The sequence below is a fragment of the Rhinolophus ferrumequinum genome, chromosome 18 (assembly GCF_004115265.2).
Source record: "Rhinolophus ferrumequinum isolate MPI-CBG mRhiFer1 chromosome 18, mRhiFer1_v1.p, whole genome shotgun sequence".
Taxonomy (NCBI): domain Eukaryota; kingdom Metazoa; phylum Chordata; class Mammalia; order Chiroptera; family Rhinolophidae; genus Rhinolophus; species Rhinolophus ferrumequinum.
The window spans coordinates 29,494,173-29,514,819 of NC_046301.1; the positions used below are offsets into that span (position 1 = coordinate 29,494,173).

A 20,647-nucleotide genomic window follows, 5' to 3' on the forward strand; every position below is an offset into this window, starting at 1 on the left:
GAGCTTCTCCTGCCCTTGTAAGGTATGTGTGGTGGGGTGCTGGGAGAGGGGGAAAGAGGGGATTCAAAGAATGAAGTCATCCATTGGGCCAAACAGTAAAGTGGGGAGACAAAGGCAACCACCAGACAGAATGTCAGACAGATACCCTGCCAGTTCCTGACCATTTAGCTCTTGACCCCACTCAACAAATCCTACCAGTGATTACGTGCACCTAGATTTTTCCTGTAAGTTCCTTGCTAAAAAGCCCTGTGTTTTATTTACCTTTATTCATCCTTTAGCACCTCGCTCAGTGCTTTGGGAATAAGCGATCAACAAATGTTTAAATGTTTTTAAAAGGAAATTATGTATGCATATCACTGAGCTGGGCCTTGTGAACAGGGTCCCAATTTTAAGAAAAGGAATCTTTATGCATCCAACCCCCACTCTTCTGAGTTAGAGGAAGCTCTTTGCTGGGGGTTAAACAGCAAGTTAGAAACAGAAGCCAAGTCTCTGCTTTCGGTCTGATATTATTTCCATGACACCACATTGAACTTACAATGCAATTGGAAGGAACAACAAACTCCCTAAAAGCTACAGAACAAAATAAGGCAGTGTGTGGTTAAGTAAGACCTGAATACACGGTACAAATGGGATGAGTGGTAGGAGTTGAGAGGACAGGAATCCCCAGGGTCTGGGATCACCCAGAAAATGCTCACTGCCAGCCAGGGCTTAAACTGGTCCTGAAGGATGGGTAGGATTCAGGACTGTGGAAAGGAGAGAGAATTCCTGGAAGGGGAAGTGGCTTTCTGCTGAAGCTGTGGTGGGCTTAATTGAAGGGTCAGTGAGGAAACCAGCAGGATTTTGGTTGGATCCTAGTGGGAGAAAATGTTAGAAGGTTAAGTTGAGGCCAAATTTAGGGAAATTTCAAATACCAGGATGTGGAGTTTCAACCTTAATCTGTGGATAATGGTGAATTCAGCCCTGAAAAAAGACACTGAGCTAGGCATTGAACCAAGACAAGACACCAGGCAAATATCTGCCAGCCTGGTCTGATTTGCATCTTTTGTAGACAGTTACTTGCCATATATGTACATTTATTTAATTTACCTACACACGAAGGAAAATCTACCAACCAGCTTGTCTATATTTATTTCATCTCCATATACCCATGATAGCTGTGTGGGAGCAGAGGAAGGAGAGAGAAATTAACAGTTTGTGTGCCTGCTGTAGACCAAGCACTTTCATCTGTGATATCTCATTTAATCCTCATTATCTTGTGGGGTATGGGTATTGTTGCTCCAGTAACACTCAGAGATGGTAACTTTCCCAGATCCCAGAGCTAGGAAGTGGTGGCGCCAGAATTCAAACTCAGCTTTGTCCCCAAAGCCCTATTCTCCAGTCCTCTGTCACAACTCTCCAATGAGAAGATACAGGCTTGTGTTCCCATTCTCAGGTTCCTTCTTAGGGAGAGTCCGATGTGGAGATGACACAGCTAGGCTAGTGTTTGTACTGCTTTCAGATCCCCGGTTTTCTATACGGAAGGAAATTCCCATTTTGTGTCTTGAGAGGCAGACAAAGCTGGGTTTGAATTCCATTTCTACCACTTACTACCTGGTGGGCAGAGGTGGGTTTGCCCTGAAGCTATGAACCTTAAGCTTCAGGACCCTTCACTTGCACGGGCTCCTGGCAAGACTTTTGAATCCCTAATTGTGCGTTATTGTCTTTAAAGAGGGTTCCAATAATTGTATAAGCTTCCAGCCCCCATAAAACCTGGATCTGCCCAGACTGGATAACCTCTACCAAGTTACTTTCTAAGACTTAGTTTCTTCATCCAAATAAAATCACCCTAGACTCTGGTCTACCAGCTGAACATTCATTTGACACAGAATCCTAGAGATGCTGCTTAAACTTGAACAAACTGATCTCATCTAGCCTTACACCTAAGGCAAAGGTTCACAGAGACCCTAGACTAAAAGAAATACCTAAAGGGTCTGTTTATCAAGTAGTTAGGTCCAAATAATTAAATAAATATTTAAGTCCTAACAGTGTAGTAGTTGTTTGCAAAAAGAATACACTTACATTAAAAGAAATTGACATTTTTGTTTTATTTTTAAATTACAGTCACTTTCCAACGAATGTGTGCACCTATGGGACACTGCACAACTTCTCAAACCTTGGAATCAGATTACACACAAACCACCCACGTTTTCTTTTCTCCATCAATTTTCTTTTTAACATAGGATCCACCCAAAATCCAACTCCGAAAGATAGGATGTCATCAGAAGGAATGTGATGCAATCTAACGGTGGAAGTGTAGATTTCCTTTAATAGCTCATGCATGTGCACGCACGTCAGATATTACTGTGTTTCCTTCAAAAACGTAAAATACCCTGAAGTGCTCCTGTGGATTTTCTGCAGCACCCTGGGGTGCCTCAGCACACAATGTGGGAACCATGGGATTAAGAAATCCATTGGACACTAGCAGGCAGCAGAGTTCTCCGCAGTAGAATGGAAGAGGAGGGATCACTTGTACCCTCCTTCACAGTGTTATTACTCAGCTAGCCCTGGGAAATCTTCCTTGTACCTCTCCACTCTATTTACAAAGCAAAGAATAATGGTGGGTGATTGGGAGGCCTGGGCCCCAGTACCAGGTCTGCCACTGGAGGGTACAACACCTGGTCCACAACCTCCTCTTTCCAAAGTCTCTTCCGGCATTAAATACCTATGAATCCCCCTTCAAGCCTTCTTCCTAAGAAGCCAAAGTTTTTAATGTACTTGATTTTTAGTTGGCCTCCTAAAAGTGAGAAGGAAAGACCTGTTTCTTCTATTACACACATTCTGCATGCTAGGAAGCTGGGGAATGTGCTCTCTTTAGATGAAATAAAAATTCATGTCACATTAGGCAAGTTTCTAAAAAGAGCAAAGAACAACAAAAAGCTCTATACAGGGGCCTTCTAGGGTGATGGAAATGTTTATTGATCTGAATGCAAGTAACTGGGTGTGCTCAGTTTGGGAAAATTCATCAAGCTGTATAATTTTGCTATCTGTATCTCTCTCTCTCTCTATATATATATATATCTATATATATATATATATATATATATATATATATATATATATATATAGTGTTATGTTTTCTAAAAAGAAGGGAAGGAGGAGGGAGGCTTATTTCTTCTGCCTGATATAGTAGGATTTTTGAAAGTCCTCCTCTGTACCTGCCCTTCTCCCTGTCACACTACCAAGGGTCACGTGTTTAGCCAATGCAGACCCATAACAAAGACAGTTTATCAGGCCTCTGTTCCATCTGAGGTAGGTTACTTGCTCTTATCAGCGATGCTAGGTCAGGAGAGCCTGTAGCTCAGGAAGCAGCCAGTGACCAGAGGCTGCAGGAAAGAGCACTGGACTCCTGCCTCCTACCCATGGTGACTCAACAAGCAGAGTGACCAGAGCACCTCCTGTATAGAAGAAGACTAGACAATGGATAAGATCCCTCCAGCTTGGAAATTCAATCATTTCATGGTAGTGATACTAAGAGGATGGATAATAGTCTTAAGGAAACCCGAAAGAATTCAACCATAAGTCCACTGTGGGAAGAATAAAGTGGTCTTCAAAAGCATCACAAGGCCAGTGGCCCAAATGGGAGACACAAGACAAATACGCGAATATATAGTAGTCCCCCTGCCCCGCCATCCACAGTTTCCCTTTCCGTGGTTTCAGTTACCCACAGTCAACCACAGTCTGAAAATATTAGTCGGAAAATTCCAGAAATAAACAATTCCTAACTTTTAAACACCGTTGTGAGTAATGTGGTGAAATCTCACACCGTCCTGCTCTGTCCCACCCAGGATGTGAATCATCCCTCTGTGTTATCCACCCTGTATGTGCTACCTGCCCAATAGTAACGGTACTGACCAGGTTATCAGATTGACAGTCCAGGTATTGCAGTGCTGGTGTTCCAGTAACACCAAAGCCATTCACCTAACTTTTATTACGGTGTGTTGTTATCATTGTTTTTATTTTATGATTAGTTGTTGTTAATCCCTTACCCTGCCTAAGTTATAAATTAAACATTATCATAGGTATGTATGTATAGGGAAAAAACAGTATATATAATGTTTGGTGCCATCTGTGGTTTCAGACATCTACTGGGGGTCTTGGAACGTACACCCCACAGATAAGGGAGGGGGGCACTACTATAACTGAATTCAAAGATAAGGGCAAAACAGGACTCTCCGGGTGCAGCAGCAGGAGTACGCTGAATTTAGGGGGCAAGGGAAGCAGGCCAGCTTCATGGATAGAATATGGTAAAACCACATGATAGCAAACTTGCAGCCAAATAGAAGAAAGCAGATGAAAAGTGGTTGCTGCTGCTATATGTTTTGATCCCGTCAGTGCTGTGCTATGATTGGGTTGACACAGTATACACAAGGATTTAAGATACAAGAAAAAGTGCAGATCTTATTCAGATTCACGCTCTCTCTTCACAGGTGCAAAAGGGGAAAAGAGAAAGAAAGCAACACGTGCTACTTGTTACAGAGTATCACGGAATCAGATCACTCTGAGGTTCAGTTTCCTCATCTGTAAAAAGGGGGCCATAACAATACCTTCCTCGAAGGGTGGTTATGACGTAACACTCAGAACATGTCAGCTACTGCTCAATAGAGTGCCGGATATTATTTATTCTTATCGCAGTGCTCAAGCTCCCAGAAAGTCACTCAGCGTCCCTTCAGCCACTCAGATTTGGGGATTAAATTCTTCCAGGACCATGACTTGTCAGAGAGCCCTGAGTGGAGAGGCACTCAAGTTTCCAGGGGATGCTTTTTCCCCACCTTTTGGCATTTTGCATTTACCTTTATTATAGCACTTGTCCATTTAAATTTATTTTTGTGTGGGATGAAGCTGAGAGTGAGGTCATTTGTATGCAGAATGTTGCTTCTTTTCTATTTTCTTCTCTAAGGTCCCAGCTGTTAGGGACATTCAGTTGAAATACACTTGACATATAACATTGTGTAAGTTTAAAGTGTACAATATGTTGATTTGATACATTTAAATTACAATGTGATTTCCATTGTAATGTTATCACCTCACAATTCTTTCTTTTTTGAGGTGGGAATAATTAAGATCTAGTATCTTAGCAAGTTTGTTGTCTATAATACACTGTTGTTCTCTATAATAACTATACTGAGCATTAGATCTCCAGGACTTGCTTATCTATTCATTTCAAGTTTCTGCCCTTAAGCAACATCTTGCCTACTTCCCCGTCACCACCATTCTATTCACTGTTTTTACAAGTTCAGTTTTTTTTAGATTCCACATATAAGTAAGATCATACAGAATTTGTCTTTCTCTGTCTGACTTATCTCACTTACCATAACGTCTTCAAGGTCCATCCATGTTGTCACAAATGGCAAGATTTCCTTCTATCTCATGGTTGAATAATACTTCATCATATGTATGTGCATATCTATATATCTCACATTTTCTTTAGCCATTCATCTCTTGATGAGCACTTAATTGTTTCTCTGGGGGATTATTAATCATTATTTAACACCGAAGCTTTGACACCTTATCAGCCTGACCGTGACAGCCACTGCCTCTATTACAGACTGAGGTTCCTAAGGAAACACACTGAGCCTCACCTGGCGGGCAGGAGAGGGCAGGGTTCTAGAAGAGAGACTTCCAGCTGGTTCCTCTTCCATCTTTAAGTTACTAATTGGGTGGTATTGCTTTTCAAGCTTTATAGAAATAGAAAATGATGGGGAAACTGAAAAACAAGAACTGGCCAAAGTTCCCAATAGTCTGAATGTCTGGGTCTAAAAGGTTCTGAATCTTTCTTTACGTTTTTAGTGAAAAGAGGAAGGTAGAGCAGAGATTTGGTGCCTAGGAGAGATGGGGTTACCTATTCTGATCAACATTCATAGGGATAGTTAGACTGGCCATTCATACAGTGGGACTGGAAATATACATTAGTAGAGCCTTTCTGGAGAACAATTTAATATGAAGAATCAAGAACTTTAAAAATATTTGTATCCTTTGGATCTTTAAAATATGAAAATGGTTCCATTTTGGTCCAACTATACAATGTTAGCATAGAGCCACTAAAAATATTTATGATGTGTTCAAGGAAATGGGAAAGGTTTATAGGACATTAAGCACAAAAAGCAAGATAGTAATTTGCACAGAATTATCATTTATGTAAAGGAAAACACACATAGCAACAAAAGTATTCCCATACGCAAAGTGTTTGCTTGTGGGTAGTGGGGCTGTGGGTAGGTTTTTTGTCTATGTACAATTTTCTGTATTTGCCACCATTTTTACAGCAAGGACACATTAACTTTATGTAGTGACAGGCGGAGGTTGAAACCGACCTCTAATCTCCTCAGTTTCCTTCCCAATGCTTTGAATCAGGTTAATTTCTTCTAGGCCCCTTCTTAAAAGTTTTGCAGGCGACGCTCTGCCTTCAGGCACGTAGACGGGCTTGGGGCAGCTGGAAGGAGGATGCGAGAGGCCGCGGCAAACTGGGGAGGGCGGTGTCTGGCTCGGGCTGGTTTCTGCGCCTTCCTTCCCCCACCGCGAGTGCAGACGAGGCGGTATTGACTCGCCTGTACGCCGAGCAGCTGTGCCGGGGACTCCCCCTTGCAGAGCGGCGGATTACTGGAAAGGCCGCGCCGGGGCTCGCCGGCTTCCTCCCTGCGCGCCGCCCGCCCCGCCCGGCCCTGCCCTGCCTCGGAGCGGGAGGCCACGCGCCACGGGCCCCGTCCGTTCCCCTGCCCTCCGCCTAAGGCCTGGCTGCGGCGCGCGGAAGGGCCGGAGCGGGCGAGGGAGAGAGAGCGAGGCCGCTCCGGGCCGGCGAGGCCTCCGGGCACGCGAGGCCGAGAGGGCGGTGCCAACGTGCCCGGGCCCACCGAGGCCCCCCTGTGCCTCCCCCGGCGCGGCCCGCGGGCGAGGATCGCGGAGGGCCTGTCTCCGGGCCGCCTGCCCTGCGGGGGGACGGAGCGGAGACGAGGTGGCCCAGATCCCGCCCCGCGGCCCCGACGCGCGTCCTTCCCCGCAGCTCGTTGGGCCCCTTTGTCCCAGAGTCGCGCCCGGCCTGCGGCTCAGAATCGCGTCGCCGAGCTGTGCGCGCGCTTTGGCGTCGGTGTAGACGGCGGGCCAGGCTGCCCGGCCTCCGCGCGCGCGCGCCTTTACGGCTGGTCCTGCGGGCGCTTCGGGAGCCCCTTTGGATCGTTAAGGCACGCTCTGTACTAGGCACCAGACCAGGTTTTATGTTGGCGCTTGGCTCATCCTCAGCCTATGCTGGCTTTCTGCCTCTCCTTTCTTCGAGTCAGGCTGCTGTTTCAAGGCTAAGTCTGACTCACCAGAGGCCTTGAACCCATCTTTCCCGTCTTCTGTAAATCTCCACCAGTTCTGGTAATCCCCTCCCACCACCCACTACCCTCTCTGCCAACCCGCATGCCCAAGGCTAAGTTACATTTTTTCCTCCACCTTTCACTGGGACACGATACCTGCCCTCTCACCGTCACCAACAAATATTCCCAAAGGAATGAATCGTTTACACTTGCTTCATCACCAGGAGCAGCTACAGAATGTGCAGGATTCAGTGCAAAATGAAAATGCAGGACCTCTTGCTCAAATACTAAGAACTTCAAGAGCATGGCAGTAAGCCTGGGACTCGTGTAAGCACAGGACCCTGTGTGCCTGCCTACACAGGCGGTACACCCAGGAAGCCGGCCTTGCCAGCACCCTTTCTATTCTCATGTCTATGACCTAACCCCCACCCACCAATGTTTGTTGAATGCATAAAAGAACAAACGAATAATCTCCTCATTGTGGCTAGTTATTAGAACCAGCGATCTTTTCTGGGTCAGCCAGCCTCTTTGTAGCGCGGACATAGCTGCCTACTCTTCCTTGTAAACCCCCCTTTTCCTTTGGTTTCTGTAACATTACACCATTGGATTTCCCTCACTCTCTGATGCATTCCTTTAAGTCCTTTGGCTTTGCTTTCTGCCGCATCTGTGTGTTCCAAAAGGTTAGGTCCTCAATTCCTTGTTTTCTTTCTAAGTCCCTTGGAGAGATTGTCCTCCCCACTTCAATCACCGCCTTTGTGCATGTTAAGTCCCAGCCTTTTATCTCCAGCCCAGATTTCCCTCCCAAGACCTGGTCTTGCTTTTCCAACTCTTAGGTGTCTTCAAATGTAACAAGTCAAAAATTGAATATATGCCTGTTTGTCCCTCCCTCTCTCCCTCCCTCCCTCCCTTCCTTGTTTCATTCCTTTCTTGCCTCCTTCCTTTTTTCCTTCCCTCATTGTGGGAATTGAGCATAAAGGAAACCAAACCTGGGATTCTTCTAAGCAGGACCCAGTACAACCACACAGGTGGGGGTGCCATGAAGCCAGCCTTGCCAGCACTCTTCCCATGTATCTCCTCACAAATATTTTAGTAAATAGATAGGGGAGGGGAAGTAACTTTATCACGGAGAAAACTGGCAGATACCATGTTAATCAAATCATGAAAGTTAACACCAAAGTAATGAGATAAATTGACATGTGTGCCACCTGATTCACCCAATGAGAACAGTCACTTGTGTGATATTCCAGTCAAAGATGCGTAACCTTTGTCTAATCATGAGGAAACATTGGACATATCCAAAATGAGGGACAGCCTACAAAATGGCCTGTTATATTTATTTGAAAGAAAAGAAAAACAAAAAGCCAAGGCCATGAAAGTAAAGGAAAATTGAGGAACTTCTCTGGGTTGAAGGAGATTTGAAAAACATGACACTTAGGTGCAATGTGTGATCCTGTGTTGGGTCCTTTTGCTATTAAGGATATTATTGAGACAAAAGGCACAAGTTGAATGAGTCTCTAGGCAAAGGGAATATGTAGTTATTTTGTACAATTCTTGCAGTATAACTTTTCTCTAAGTTTGCAATGATTTCAAAAGAAAAAACAGAAAATTTACCATTACCAACCCCCTCTAAACGAGCTTTTCCTCTAGGTTTGTGTTAATAACAGCACCATTCTCCCAATTATCCAAGTTCAAAAATTTGGGGACCATCTTTGTTTCCTCTCTCTTCCCTCCCCCCTTCCCCCACCACTTTACCACTCACTAAGTCTTGTCAATTATTGTATTTTCTTAAACTTTTATTTATTTTAAGTGTGTTTTTCCAGGACCCATCAGCTCCAAGTCAAGTAGTTGCTTCAATCTAGTTGTGGAGGGTGCAGCTCACAGTGGCCCATGTGGGGATCGAACCGACAACCTTGTTGTTAAGAGTACTGTGCTCTAACCAGCTGAGCTAACCGGCCACCCCTCAATTATTTTTTAAAAATATCTCTCACATAGCCACCTTTTAAATTAAACTTTCACCTTTTTTTTTTTTTTTAAATAACACTTCCTATCTCACATAATCATTTTAAGGAGTGTCTGAAAAGAATTTGTATAACAAAGTACGGTGTAAACATAAAGTCCTATTACTCTTCAAGTCTGGATTACTGCTGTTAGAGCTGTTTACTGCTCTCATCTACTTACTGGTCTTCCTGTTTTTGGCTGCTCTCTTCAACAACCCATCCTGTATACGATTACCAGAGTAATCTGCCTAAAAGCACACATTTATCCTCTCAGGGCCTTCTTCCCACGGTCCACAGCAAGGCTTAATCCATATTTCCTGGGAAGTCTGACGTTCAGTGAGCTGAACTAAGGTGGTCTGCCTCAGATCAAATAACCAGGAACTTTCCCCAATTCATGGAGAAAAGAAAATCTGATGGATAGTATTTCCCCCTCTACTTGCTTTTTTCCATCGTAGTAAGAATCCAAACTTTTATCTGCTAGCAGCATTAGCAGATGACAAACTGAATGAACAAGTGAACAATCAGCAAATAAATAACAAAGACTTGGCAACAGTAGATCTCATTTACTTCAACAACTTGGTTTTCTCATAGGCATATGTGCTGGTAGTTGTGATTTTTATAATGCTTGTCAATAGTGTAGTCATTTTCCTAAAAATTGTCTCTTTTCTTGATGATGGAATGAAATATATCAAAATTTCATCATGAACAAGTTAGAGAAAACACTGCACTCCCGAATAAATACTTTGGCCTCTTATTCAGAGTTTTTCCAACCTTATCACTATTACTCCCCTTCATGAATCCTTGACATCAAAGTTGTCTAATCTCTATTCACTTTTGCTATTTTTTTCCTTTTGCTTTGCATAAACCATTCTATCTCCCTGGAACTCTGTCCTGGCTCACACCTGTCCATACAAACCCCATGCAGCCTTAAAAAAACAAATCAACTCTCCTTGGTGAAAACTTCTAAAATTGTGACCTCTTTTTCTTCCAACTCACTATATTAACCATGGAAAGTGCATGGGAAAGAACAGAGTGATATATACAGCAGTGTTCTCCAAACATCAAAGGGCATAAGAAATACCTGGGAATCTTTTTTAAAATACAGAGTTTGTTTGTTTTTTGATGAGAACATTTAAGTTCTGCTCTCTTAGAGAATTTCAATTAGACAATACAGTATTATCAACTATAGTCACCATGTTATACATGAGATCCTCAGACCTTAGTCATCTTATAGCTGAAAATTTGTACACTTTTACCAACTTCTCTCTATTCCCCTCCCACCCCCAGCTCCTGGAAACCACTTTTCTATAAGGTTTTTTTTTTTTTTTTTTTTAATATTCCATACATAAGTGACACCACACAGTGTTTTTCTCTCTTTGCCTTATTAAGCACAATGCCCTCAAGGTAGATCCATGTGGTTGCAAATGTAAGGATTTCCTTTTTCCTCATGGCTGAATAATATTCTACTCATATATATATATATATATATATATATATATATATATATATACCACATCTTCTTTATCCATTCATCTTTTGATGGACAACTTAGTTTGTTTTCACATCTTGGCTATTGTGTAAATACTACTGCAATTAACACGGGAGTGCAGATATCTCTTCCATACCAGGTTTCATTTTCTTTGGATAAATACCCAGAAATGGGGTTGCTTGATCATACGGCAGTTTTATTTTTAATATTTTGAGGAAGCTCCATACTGTTTCCGTGACTGGCTGCACCAATTTACATTCCCACCAACAGTGTACAAGGGTTCCCTTTTCTCTGGATTCTCACCCACACTTGTTATTGCTTGCCTTTTTGATGGTAGCCATCCCAACAGGTGTCAGGTAAAATCTCATTGTGATTTTGATTTGCATTTCCACATTGTACCATGTGTCAGAAATTCCTTCTTTTTAAAGGCTTAATGATATTCCATTGTATGTATAAACTACATTTTGTTGACCCATTCATCTGTCAATGGAAAGTTGGGTTGCTTCCACCATTTTGGCTACTGTGAATAATGCTGCTATGAACCTGGGTGTACAGATAGCTCATTGAGTCCCTGCTTTCACTTCTTTCGGGTATATATCCAGAAGTGGAATTGCTGGCTCATATGATCACTATATGATTAATTTTTTGAGAAACCACTATACTGTTTTCCATAGCAGCTGTTTTTGTTTGTTTGTTTTTGTTTTTTTCACATTCCCACCAGCTATACACAAAGGTTGCAATTCTCCACATCCTTGCCAACACTTGTTACTTTGTATTATCAATAATAGCCATCCTCATGTGTGTAAAGTGGTTGGTTACTTTTTAAAATGTTTCTTCCTTAGATTGTGAGCTCTTCAAAATCTAACTATATGAATATGTTTTATTGATTTGAATGGAATCAGGGACCTGAGCTGAATAAATATTTCCCCAAGGCTGTCGGTGTAAATATTCAAAATTCCCCCAAAGCCTCTCCCCAAGAGAAGTGGGGGAAAAAATGTTTTCCCCAATGTCAGTCATGGCTGAGTTTTCAAGAGACCTAAAATGGGCAGAAAGGGTTCAGCTCTCTGGACTCAGGTAAGAAGGAAAAGAGCGCCCTCTCGTGTCCTTTCTCTGCCAGTGTCAGTGAATAAAGAAGTCAGCTGAGACATAAACATTTCAGATCTGGTGACATTCCAATGACAACAGTCACACTCGTCACATGCCTACAGCATTTAAAGAAAATGTGGAAATACGGAGCTAGTGAAACTGAGATCCTTTGACGATTTCTAATTTAGACAGGGTAAGGGAAAAAAATACAGGCAGAAATAACAATAGTAAAAGACTGCAAAATGGACAGATTACTACCTGAATACAGAGGATTAAGCCTTCACAGGAGATACGTCAAAATTCACATTAAAATGTAAACGTGGCTGGTTAAGAAGCAGCTCAAGTTGGCAGTGGGCAGCCTCCATGCAGGTGCAAACACAGGTCTAGCTGTCAAGTTTCCAGAACCCCTCCTAAGGTTTAGAAAAGCTCACCTGTGCACTCCTTCTCTTTTGGAGAGAGGTCCTGGGAACTCATCCTGTGTTCCTTCCTTCCCTGTAGAGTCCTCCCCACAACTACTTATCTCTTGAGCTTCCTCTCCCAATACTCCCCCCTGCTCTACACTGGCTGTTGCCTGAGACACTGTCAACAGAGCTTCCCCTGGCCTTGCCGCTCACAAAGATGAATTATACAGGTGCTCTGGTTTTCAGGTTTTGTGACTGTGGTCAGTGTGGGGACCAGTCACAATGGAGTAAGAAGCTTTCTTGCAGTCCTCACTCTGGAAGCAGCCTTCATCTGGCCTCTTAGAGCCAGGAGGTAGAGTCCTTCCCTGGGTCTGCATCCTTCTCTAATGCTGAATGAAGACGGAATCAAGGCAGGGTGGTAGGTGTGACAAAATACCCAATCAGGCAGAAAATAATGTTCCTTAGGGAAGCAGCGTGGTGGAAAGAGCAGTTCTTTAGTGTCAAACACACCCAGCTCGGCTACTTTGTAGCCCTGGCCGCCTGCGGCAAAATACTTTATTCCCCATTCTGCAGCTATGAAATGGGGATCACAATATCCACCCACTTACCTCATAAGATTCTTGTGAAAATTAAATAAGACAGACTACATAAATCATCTTAGAAGTATCTGGTGTAATAAATGCCCACTTTCTTCCCCTTCTTGCTCCAAACCTCTTTTTTTAATGTAATTTTATTGGGGAATATTGGGGAACAGTGTGTTTCTCCAGGGCCCATCAGCTCCAAGTCGTTGTCCTTCAGTCTCGTTGTGGAGGGCGCAGCTCAGCTCCAAGTCCATTCGCCGTTTTCAAGCTTAGTTGCAGGAGGCGCAGCCCACCATCCCATGCGGGAATTGAACCGGCAAACTTGTTGTTGAGAGCTCACACTCTAACCAACTGAGCCATGCAGCCTCGCAAACCACTGCCCCCTGCAACCTCCTTCTTATCCTGAAGTTCCTGCAAGTCTCATGGCTATGACCGAGACTTCTGGGTCAGTTGCACAATAACTCAGATTTTTAGGTCAACAAGAGCTGTACGGGGAGCAGAAGAATAGCTGCTTTGTTTGTATTCTCATGTAGGGTGGTTTGGGGGAGGGATTTCCAAACCATCCTAATTACTTCCCAAGACTTTTTCCAGTTGTCCAAGCCAGAAATCTGGAAGTCATCCTTGATTTTCCCTGTCGCTCACCTCCCACATCTATCTATATTTCTAAGTTCTGTTACTTCTTCTTAAGATATTTTAAATCCTCTGGTTCTTTCCATCCCCTTCTATTATTTTACTTTAAGTCACCCCTCATCCTTCTTTGCAAAACCACAATGGCTTTCTAACTGGCTTTTGGTGCTGTCCCTCTTAATTATACAGCAGATGGAGATCTTTCTAAATGCAAGTCTTAGCAAGTCACTCCCCTATGTAAGATCACTTATTGATTGCTCAACTGCCTTCAAGGTAGTCTTAACTCCTTAATGTGACTTAGTTCCCGCCAACTTTTCCAGCTTTCTCTCTCACCAATCCTGCCACAAGCCAAAACTCCTCTAGGCACCAGCTCTCCTGGGATACTTACAGTTCCACGGTGACTGGGGCAACTCCTGAACGTGGGACTTCTAGTGCTAAGCCCAGGATAGTCCTGGGCAAACCAGGATGCTGGGCCCTAGTTTTTGCCTTGGGTCTCTGCATACCTTATTCTTTCTCCAGAATGTTTCCTTCTGTCTGTCCCACTTCCTATTTACTACTTGATCTACTCATCTTTGGTGTCTGCTTGGACATCACTGTGGCACAGCCCCACGGAGTGGTTTACTCGTTCCCTTCTCGGAGCTGTCACAGCACACGTTCCTTGTTGCTATCATTGCATTGTGATGGCTGATTTGTCTTCTTTGCACTGATAAACTCATTAAAGGCCGGAACAGTTGTTTTCCCCCCGTACCTATACTCCCACAGCCTAGCTGAGTCTGGCACACAGTGGGTGTTCAGTCAAGTTTTCTTGAATTAATGAATATCCATATAAATTTATCTTTATCAATTGTCATCTAATTCATATCCCTAAGGGGGGATGTTATGAACCGAATGCTTATATACCCCCCAATTCATACATTGAAATCTTAAACCCCAGAGTGGCTGCATTTGAAGATGAAGCCTTTAAGGAAGTAATTAAGGTTAAATGAGGTCATGAGGGTGGGGCCCTGAACTGATAGGATTAGTGTCCTTACAAGAACAAACACCCAAGAGAGACTGAGATCTCTCTCTCTCTCTCTCTCTTTCTGCATAGGTATCAAGGAAAAGCCATGGGAGCACACAGTGAAAAGTCAGCCCAAGGAGGGAGCTCTCACCAGACACCAGCCAGTCCTGCTGACACCTTGATCTTGGACTGCCAGCCTCCAGAACTGTGAGAAAATAAACTTCTGTTGTTTAATCTCCCTAGCCTGTGATATTTCGTTATGACAGCCTGAGCTGATTAAGACAGGGGGTGCACCTAACTCATATAACTGTGCTATGATCAATGATGGGTAAGTAAGGGTCACACAAGGAACCACCCTGAGTCCAGTCCACAATGGTCACAGTGATATTTCTCATCCCACAAGTTCTTCCAGAATCTTGCAACTCTCCCGAGTCTATGCTCCCTTTGCTTAAAACTGGACAAGCCTCTGTGATCACCAGGGGATGACAGAGTACCACTATGAGACAAAACAGATGATTCCGATTTCAGATGGCTCTCTCTTTGGACACTCGTCCTTAGAACCCGGCCCCTGTGCTACGAGAATTTTGGCCTCCATGGTGAGAAGCAGAGGCCCAGGTCCTCAGCCCTGGCTGAGCTTCCGTGGACGGCCAGCGCTAGCCCTGTCCCTATAGCTTCTTGGGAGTGGATCTTCTGACCCTCTTTTGGGAGGACCCAGAGGATGCTGTGTAGATCGGAGACAGAACCCTCCCAAACTGCAGGCTCGTGAGAAGAAGAACAGATTGTTGCAAGCAATCAAGTTTGAGAGTGGTTCGTTTCAAAGGAATAGATAACCCAAATACAGTTTAAGACCAGAGATAGCCATTCATCTTGGATAGACCCTCCTTTCTCCTGGTATGTCCTTGCCCCAGAAGATCCTGGCTTATTCCAGAAGGGGCTGGGGACATACTCCAGACTGGCCCATTCAAACATCTGCCCACAACATGACTGGTTCCTGCAATAATCACAGCGGTTCACTGGGTCAAAGGAGGGCAGAATCCTCGAGCTACAGGCCACCTCGGGTTACATATCTGCTGCTGGCTCCTGGGGGCTGGCCATGAGAGCTCAGGCTCCAGGAAGAGGGAACCCTAAATGATAGCCATCTGCTTTGCCCACGGGAAGCCACAAGCTCTCATCCAGGTGTGTTTTCTTTCTCTGCCTCAGAGCCCAGGTGAATGTCATTAGGGTAGGTTCTAATCCAGTCTGACTTGTGTCCTTATAATAAGTGGAGATTGGCACACAGAGGGAAGACCATGAGAGGATACAGCAAGAAGACGGCCATCTGCAAGCCAAGGAGAGAGGCCTCAGAAGAAACCAACCCTGAAGACACCTTGATCTTGGACTTTCCAGCCTCCAGAACAGTGAGGAAAATGTCTGTTGTTTATAAGCCACCCATCTATGGTATTGCGGTTATAGCAGCCCAAATGGACTAAGGTAGTGGTGTTTTGTTATGGAAGGTCTAGCAAATTAAGACACCGTGGTAAATAGCCCCATCATTTGAACTACTCAAGCTGTCTGTATCCTTCTGGACTCTATCTTCTTACCAGTGGTACTAGCACTTGTCCCTTTATCAACTCCACGGTATCTGTCATCACATTTCTATCTAAGTTAGTAAATATGTCAACATTTATGCCATGAATGCCTTTGCTGAAATACTGTAGAACACACTTTCAGAATAAGGTACCCAAACCAACAGTTTCCAATAGAGGAGTCAAGTAACATCCGATTCTCCAATGTGTAGAGCATCTTGTCCTTTTTAGAGAACTCTTTCCACATTTTTAAGTCAGCTTCAGCTCTGGAGCCTGGATGGGTCATACCTGGAGCCCAGAGTGTCTCTGAAGATGCTGCAGGAGAAGTTCCGCTGTTCCCTCGGTGGTTGGGAGCTCCATGAACTGCCGAGGAGGCCAGGCGAGACGAGTCGGAACTTGTAGAGGGGAACTGGGCTCTGTCCTTAGGGATATCTAGGGAGGAAAACGATGTCGGAGTGAGAGTCATTAAAACATCAGAGGAAGCTGTGTAATTAAACTTATTTTAATGATGTAAAACAATCTTATAAAATCATAGGACTGGATGGGATTTATTGAGACGTCCTCATGTCACCACCCCTTATCCCCATGCAATCTTTATGTTGAGCTACTAATAATAACTTCTTTAGTCTCCGGAGTGTGTTCACAGCCATAATTTCATTTGCACCTCAAGAAAAGTCTGAGGTAGGCAGGGAGGTATTAACATCTCCTTTTTACAAATAAATGAAACCGAGAACAGGCCGTTTCAGTGCCAGCCTGAGCTCACAGAGCAAAAAGGGGATTCTCAGACCAGGCGAGGATTGGTGGACTTCCCATACTTTCTGCTCCTTACTAATCTGTGCATGCACACATTCTCTCTCAAAAGGCAAATGCCACAGGCTGACATTCCAACCGAAACTCACAGTGACAAAGGATTTCTCCTCGACATCTGGCAGTGAACAGGAGAGGGAAGAGGAAAGAATGGAGAGAGCAAGAGAAAGAAATAATAATACGAGCTGAGCTTGCAGAGATCTTGTAAAGTTTACCCTTATCTTGGCCCCTACTGTGTGCAGAGAGACATAAGGAGATCAAGCAGATCTACAGGTACTATATATAACCTTCCCTGAACACAATTCCCCTCCTACTACTCCACAGTCAGCTGGCAAGTCCCAGCATTCAGATCATTTGTTATATCCCTCTCATGCTCTGATAAAAATGCTTGCAACACACAGGGTCACTATGAATCTGAGACTTTTACTGAATCAGAAATGGCTTCAGCCAATGACTGCTGTCTCCTGTCCTCTTCTCCAGCGAACCAGGTCCCTCTTATTCCACAAAGATGCACCACACCGATTGGTCTTACCTCACGTGCTCTCTGTCCTCCTTCTCTAAATCTAACCTGTCCTTCGAGGCCCACCTTCTTCAAGAAGCTTGTCTGGACCGCCACGGTGTCTGCCTCCCGAAGCCATCATTATGGCGGCCCCTGACGTAGCACTGAACATATCTGAAGGCACTTATCTGGTTCCCCATGAGACTGCAAGCTGTCTGAGGGCAGAGCTGGAATCTTCTACCTCACTGAATCCACACTGCCTACAATAGATCCATACATGTTTGCGGATGATTTTTCTGGGAAAGGGTAGGCAAAACTGGGGTTACACATAGCAAGCTACCTGAATCGAAGAGGAAAGGGAGACGAACTGAGAGCAAATAATGTTCCCTCGGTCTCAGTGTTGTTCTAAGATCACCATAAGGTAAGACAACAAATAGAAGAGTTCCTTTGTGCTATTTTAGAAACAATGAAAACAAAATAATACCCGTTGAATGAAAAAAATGCCTAGCTCTCGGTGATACAAGAATGGGCTAGTCACACCTCACTTGTAACAGTTTTAAATTTAATCCTATTACTGTGCAAAGCTTATTTATCACTGCATTTGAGGAACCCCTTTCTCTTAAGTCCCCTGAGGGCGTTCACAGGCCTGGGCAGACTTCTCTGAAGCTCTCTTTTTTCACTGTGGCAGGTCCCAGGGACTCCCCCACTCCACACACACTCCACACACACTCCACACCCCCCCACACACACACCTTTGGGTAATTGTCACCACCTATTCAGACTATTGGGTTTCTCTCCCTTCAGGATGGGCTCTGGGAAGACGGTCTCCTTACATCCACCCTCCCTTGCTGTCCCTGAAAACAGGTTCGTAGACCCCCTTCATTGTAAGACTTTAATGTCCATCATTACAAGAGAAAACAAAACAAAACAAAATCAAGATTGAAGGGGGAGAAACATGGGAAAGTTATATACAAGGGGACACATCTGACAGTCCTTCATCTTGGTCTAGAGCATCTGACGATCGGGTTGAAATAACTGGAAACTTCTTCTTAAACCCATGTTTGGGAGCTCTCCGGGCACAGAGCTCCTAAAACACTTGTAAATTCCAAGTGATACATTCAGTACTTACAGAACTTACTCAGTCTTCCAATGGTTTTATTCGTCCATTTATAGATGAGCCATATTGGTAAGTATTTAAGCTGTTCCCCATCTTTTTGCTCTTACAATGCTGATATAAACCACCTTTCCATACGTGCAGATCTACCTGCTGTTGCCTCTTTTCTACTGGGCTCATGGTGCCGACAGCCCTGCAATCTACCAGTAATACCAGTGCTAGAGTATCACAAAGAGTATTCCTTCCTTCAACCTGCTCCTAGGAAGAGAGATGGAATCAGGTAATTAAAAAAAAAAAAATTCCTCTCATCAGTTGAACTTACTGTTCTTTTTCTAGAGACATTTACCCAATAATAGAGCAACATGTTGTTATCATGTCTTTACATGGAAAGGACATAGAAAAGAAATGTAAGGCCACACTTTATACATCAGAATTCTCCAGGGTTCTCTTCCTGGGCAATCAGTGTCTAAATCTCCAATTGCTGGATTTATATCTCTTGCCCCACTCTCCCTCCTGAGTTCTTGGATCATACGTTCAGCTCTCTTCTGAATATGTACACTTGTAGTCCCACAGGTATGTCACACCTGGCATATCCTGCTGTGTTTGCAGTCTCAGTAGCGGTGGCAGGAACATTAACACAAATTGCCCGACCCAGATACCTAGCAGTTATCCTTTACTTAATTGGAAGCTTTCCCCCTCCAGCCCGTAAGCACCTGGAGGGCAGGGACTGTGTCTTGTGATGGATGTACCCCTAGTGCCTGAAAAATACTTGTTGGATAAACGAATAAGCATACGAATGATTCCTTCCTACTTCCATTTCACAGCAATGGCTAACACCACTGAGCAGGTGGACTTTGAAACAGGGATAGACAATTCCTACCTTCAGGCTGGATGTCATTTTATTGGGCATAAAGGAGTGAGAATGTTGAGAAGCTACTGAGGCTGACTGACCCAGGAGAGAGGAGGGTCCCACCAGAGGCTGAGGCCCAAGAAGGGCTATCAACAAGGCACAATTTGTATATGCCAGCTTGTACATACATACCTGTGTCTGTCACTGCTCAATGGAGTTGTTTTTGTTTTTTTTGTGTTTTTTTTTGTTTTCCATTCATGTTATTGGCAGAAATTAGCAAATGATCATTGATGCAAACAACACCATTGGATAAACCCACGGATCACTTAAGAGTATAGATTAGGTAAAGGAGTATGTGGATACAGAAAGGAGATAAATATAGCATCGACCATGACAGTGTGCCAATCATTGTAGAAACACCACTGTCAATAATAATAATTGCAAATATATGAATGGCAGGCACGGTGCTAAGAGTCCTACATTTATTATTTCATTTACTCTTCCCAAGTCTGTGATGTGGTAAATAAAAGTAAAGAATGTGACAATCTCTACTTTGTAGGAGACCCCACCTACCTACTCCCTTTTAAAAAAAAAAATCTACCCTCCATACTTTATTATGAGTCCCAGTTCATCAGGGTTGAGGTGGTAATACTGCATATAAATATGGATTGTTGTGTTAAAAAATCATAAAAAGTCTTTTGTTTTAATCATATAAACATAGCTTCAACTCCTAAGTGTAGGCTGAGTAATAAATAACGACCCCTGTGATATAGGCTCTGAGTAGAGAGGAGATGGCTAGGGAGGGCCCGCCCACTGGGCTTTCCTTCTGGGAGAGTCTAAGAGGGCTGACGACTCATCCTGGCTTTAGGTGAATGGATGTTTAACCGCAGGATGGAGCAGCTTCATGGACTTTTCCATCTGGGAATTTTGTGAGGTGGACCCCTGCCGTCCTTTTGTCTGCCTGGGAGCCCACAAGGCTTCTCAGACCTGTCTGGTCACCCTTCCAGGGGGCCCCTGATTAGGTCAACACGTACATCTGTACATACGGAGAGGGTGCTCCCTTTTCCTCTCAGCTCACTCTGGTTCTGTGAGAAATAGAGGTGAGGTGTTAGGGAGAAACAATCAACACACTTTTAAAGAATCCACAGGCCTTTGTTCTTGGTTTATCTTTTAAATAACCTTGGGGTAAAACTGTCAGTTGCGGAGGAAGGCTAAGCAACTCTAGCCAGGGTTTTGAAATTTAAATCCAAGACTTGGTGACGGCACCATTCCGTCTCCCACGTAGGTGAAATAAGGTTGGATG

General features: G+C 43.9%; 1 protein-coding gene across 3 annotated transcripts in view; it reads right to left on the minus strand.

The window, feature by feature from the left end:
* Positions 1-13,130: 13,130 nt before the first annotated feature.
* FBXO16 (F-box protein 16) overlaps positions 13,131-20,647 on the minus strand; it is a 47,486-nt gene continuing 39,969 nt past the window's right edge. For 2 of the 3 annotated variants that reach the window (XM_033135190.1, XM_033135189.1), the window contains exons 8-9: positions 16,363-16,506; positions 13,131-14,714 (exon numbers count right to left, since the gene is read on the minus strand). In XM_033135190.1, coding sequence (XP_032991081.1) covers positions 14,637-14,714; positions 16,363-16,506 — 222 coding nt within the window. In that variant the 3' untranslated portion in view covers positions 13,131-14,636. Of the gene's footprint in view, positions 14,715-16,362; positions 16,507-16,973; positions 17,000-20,647 lie in introns of those variants that run through there. The other variant, XM_033135191.1, reaches the window with a different exon arrangement.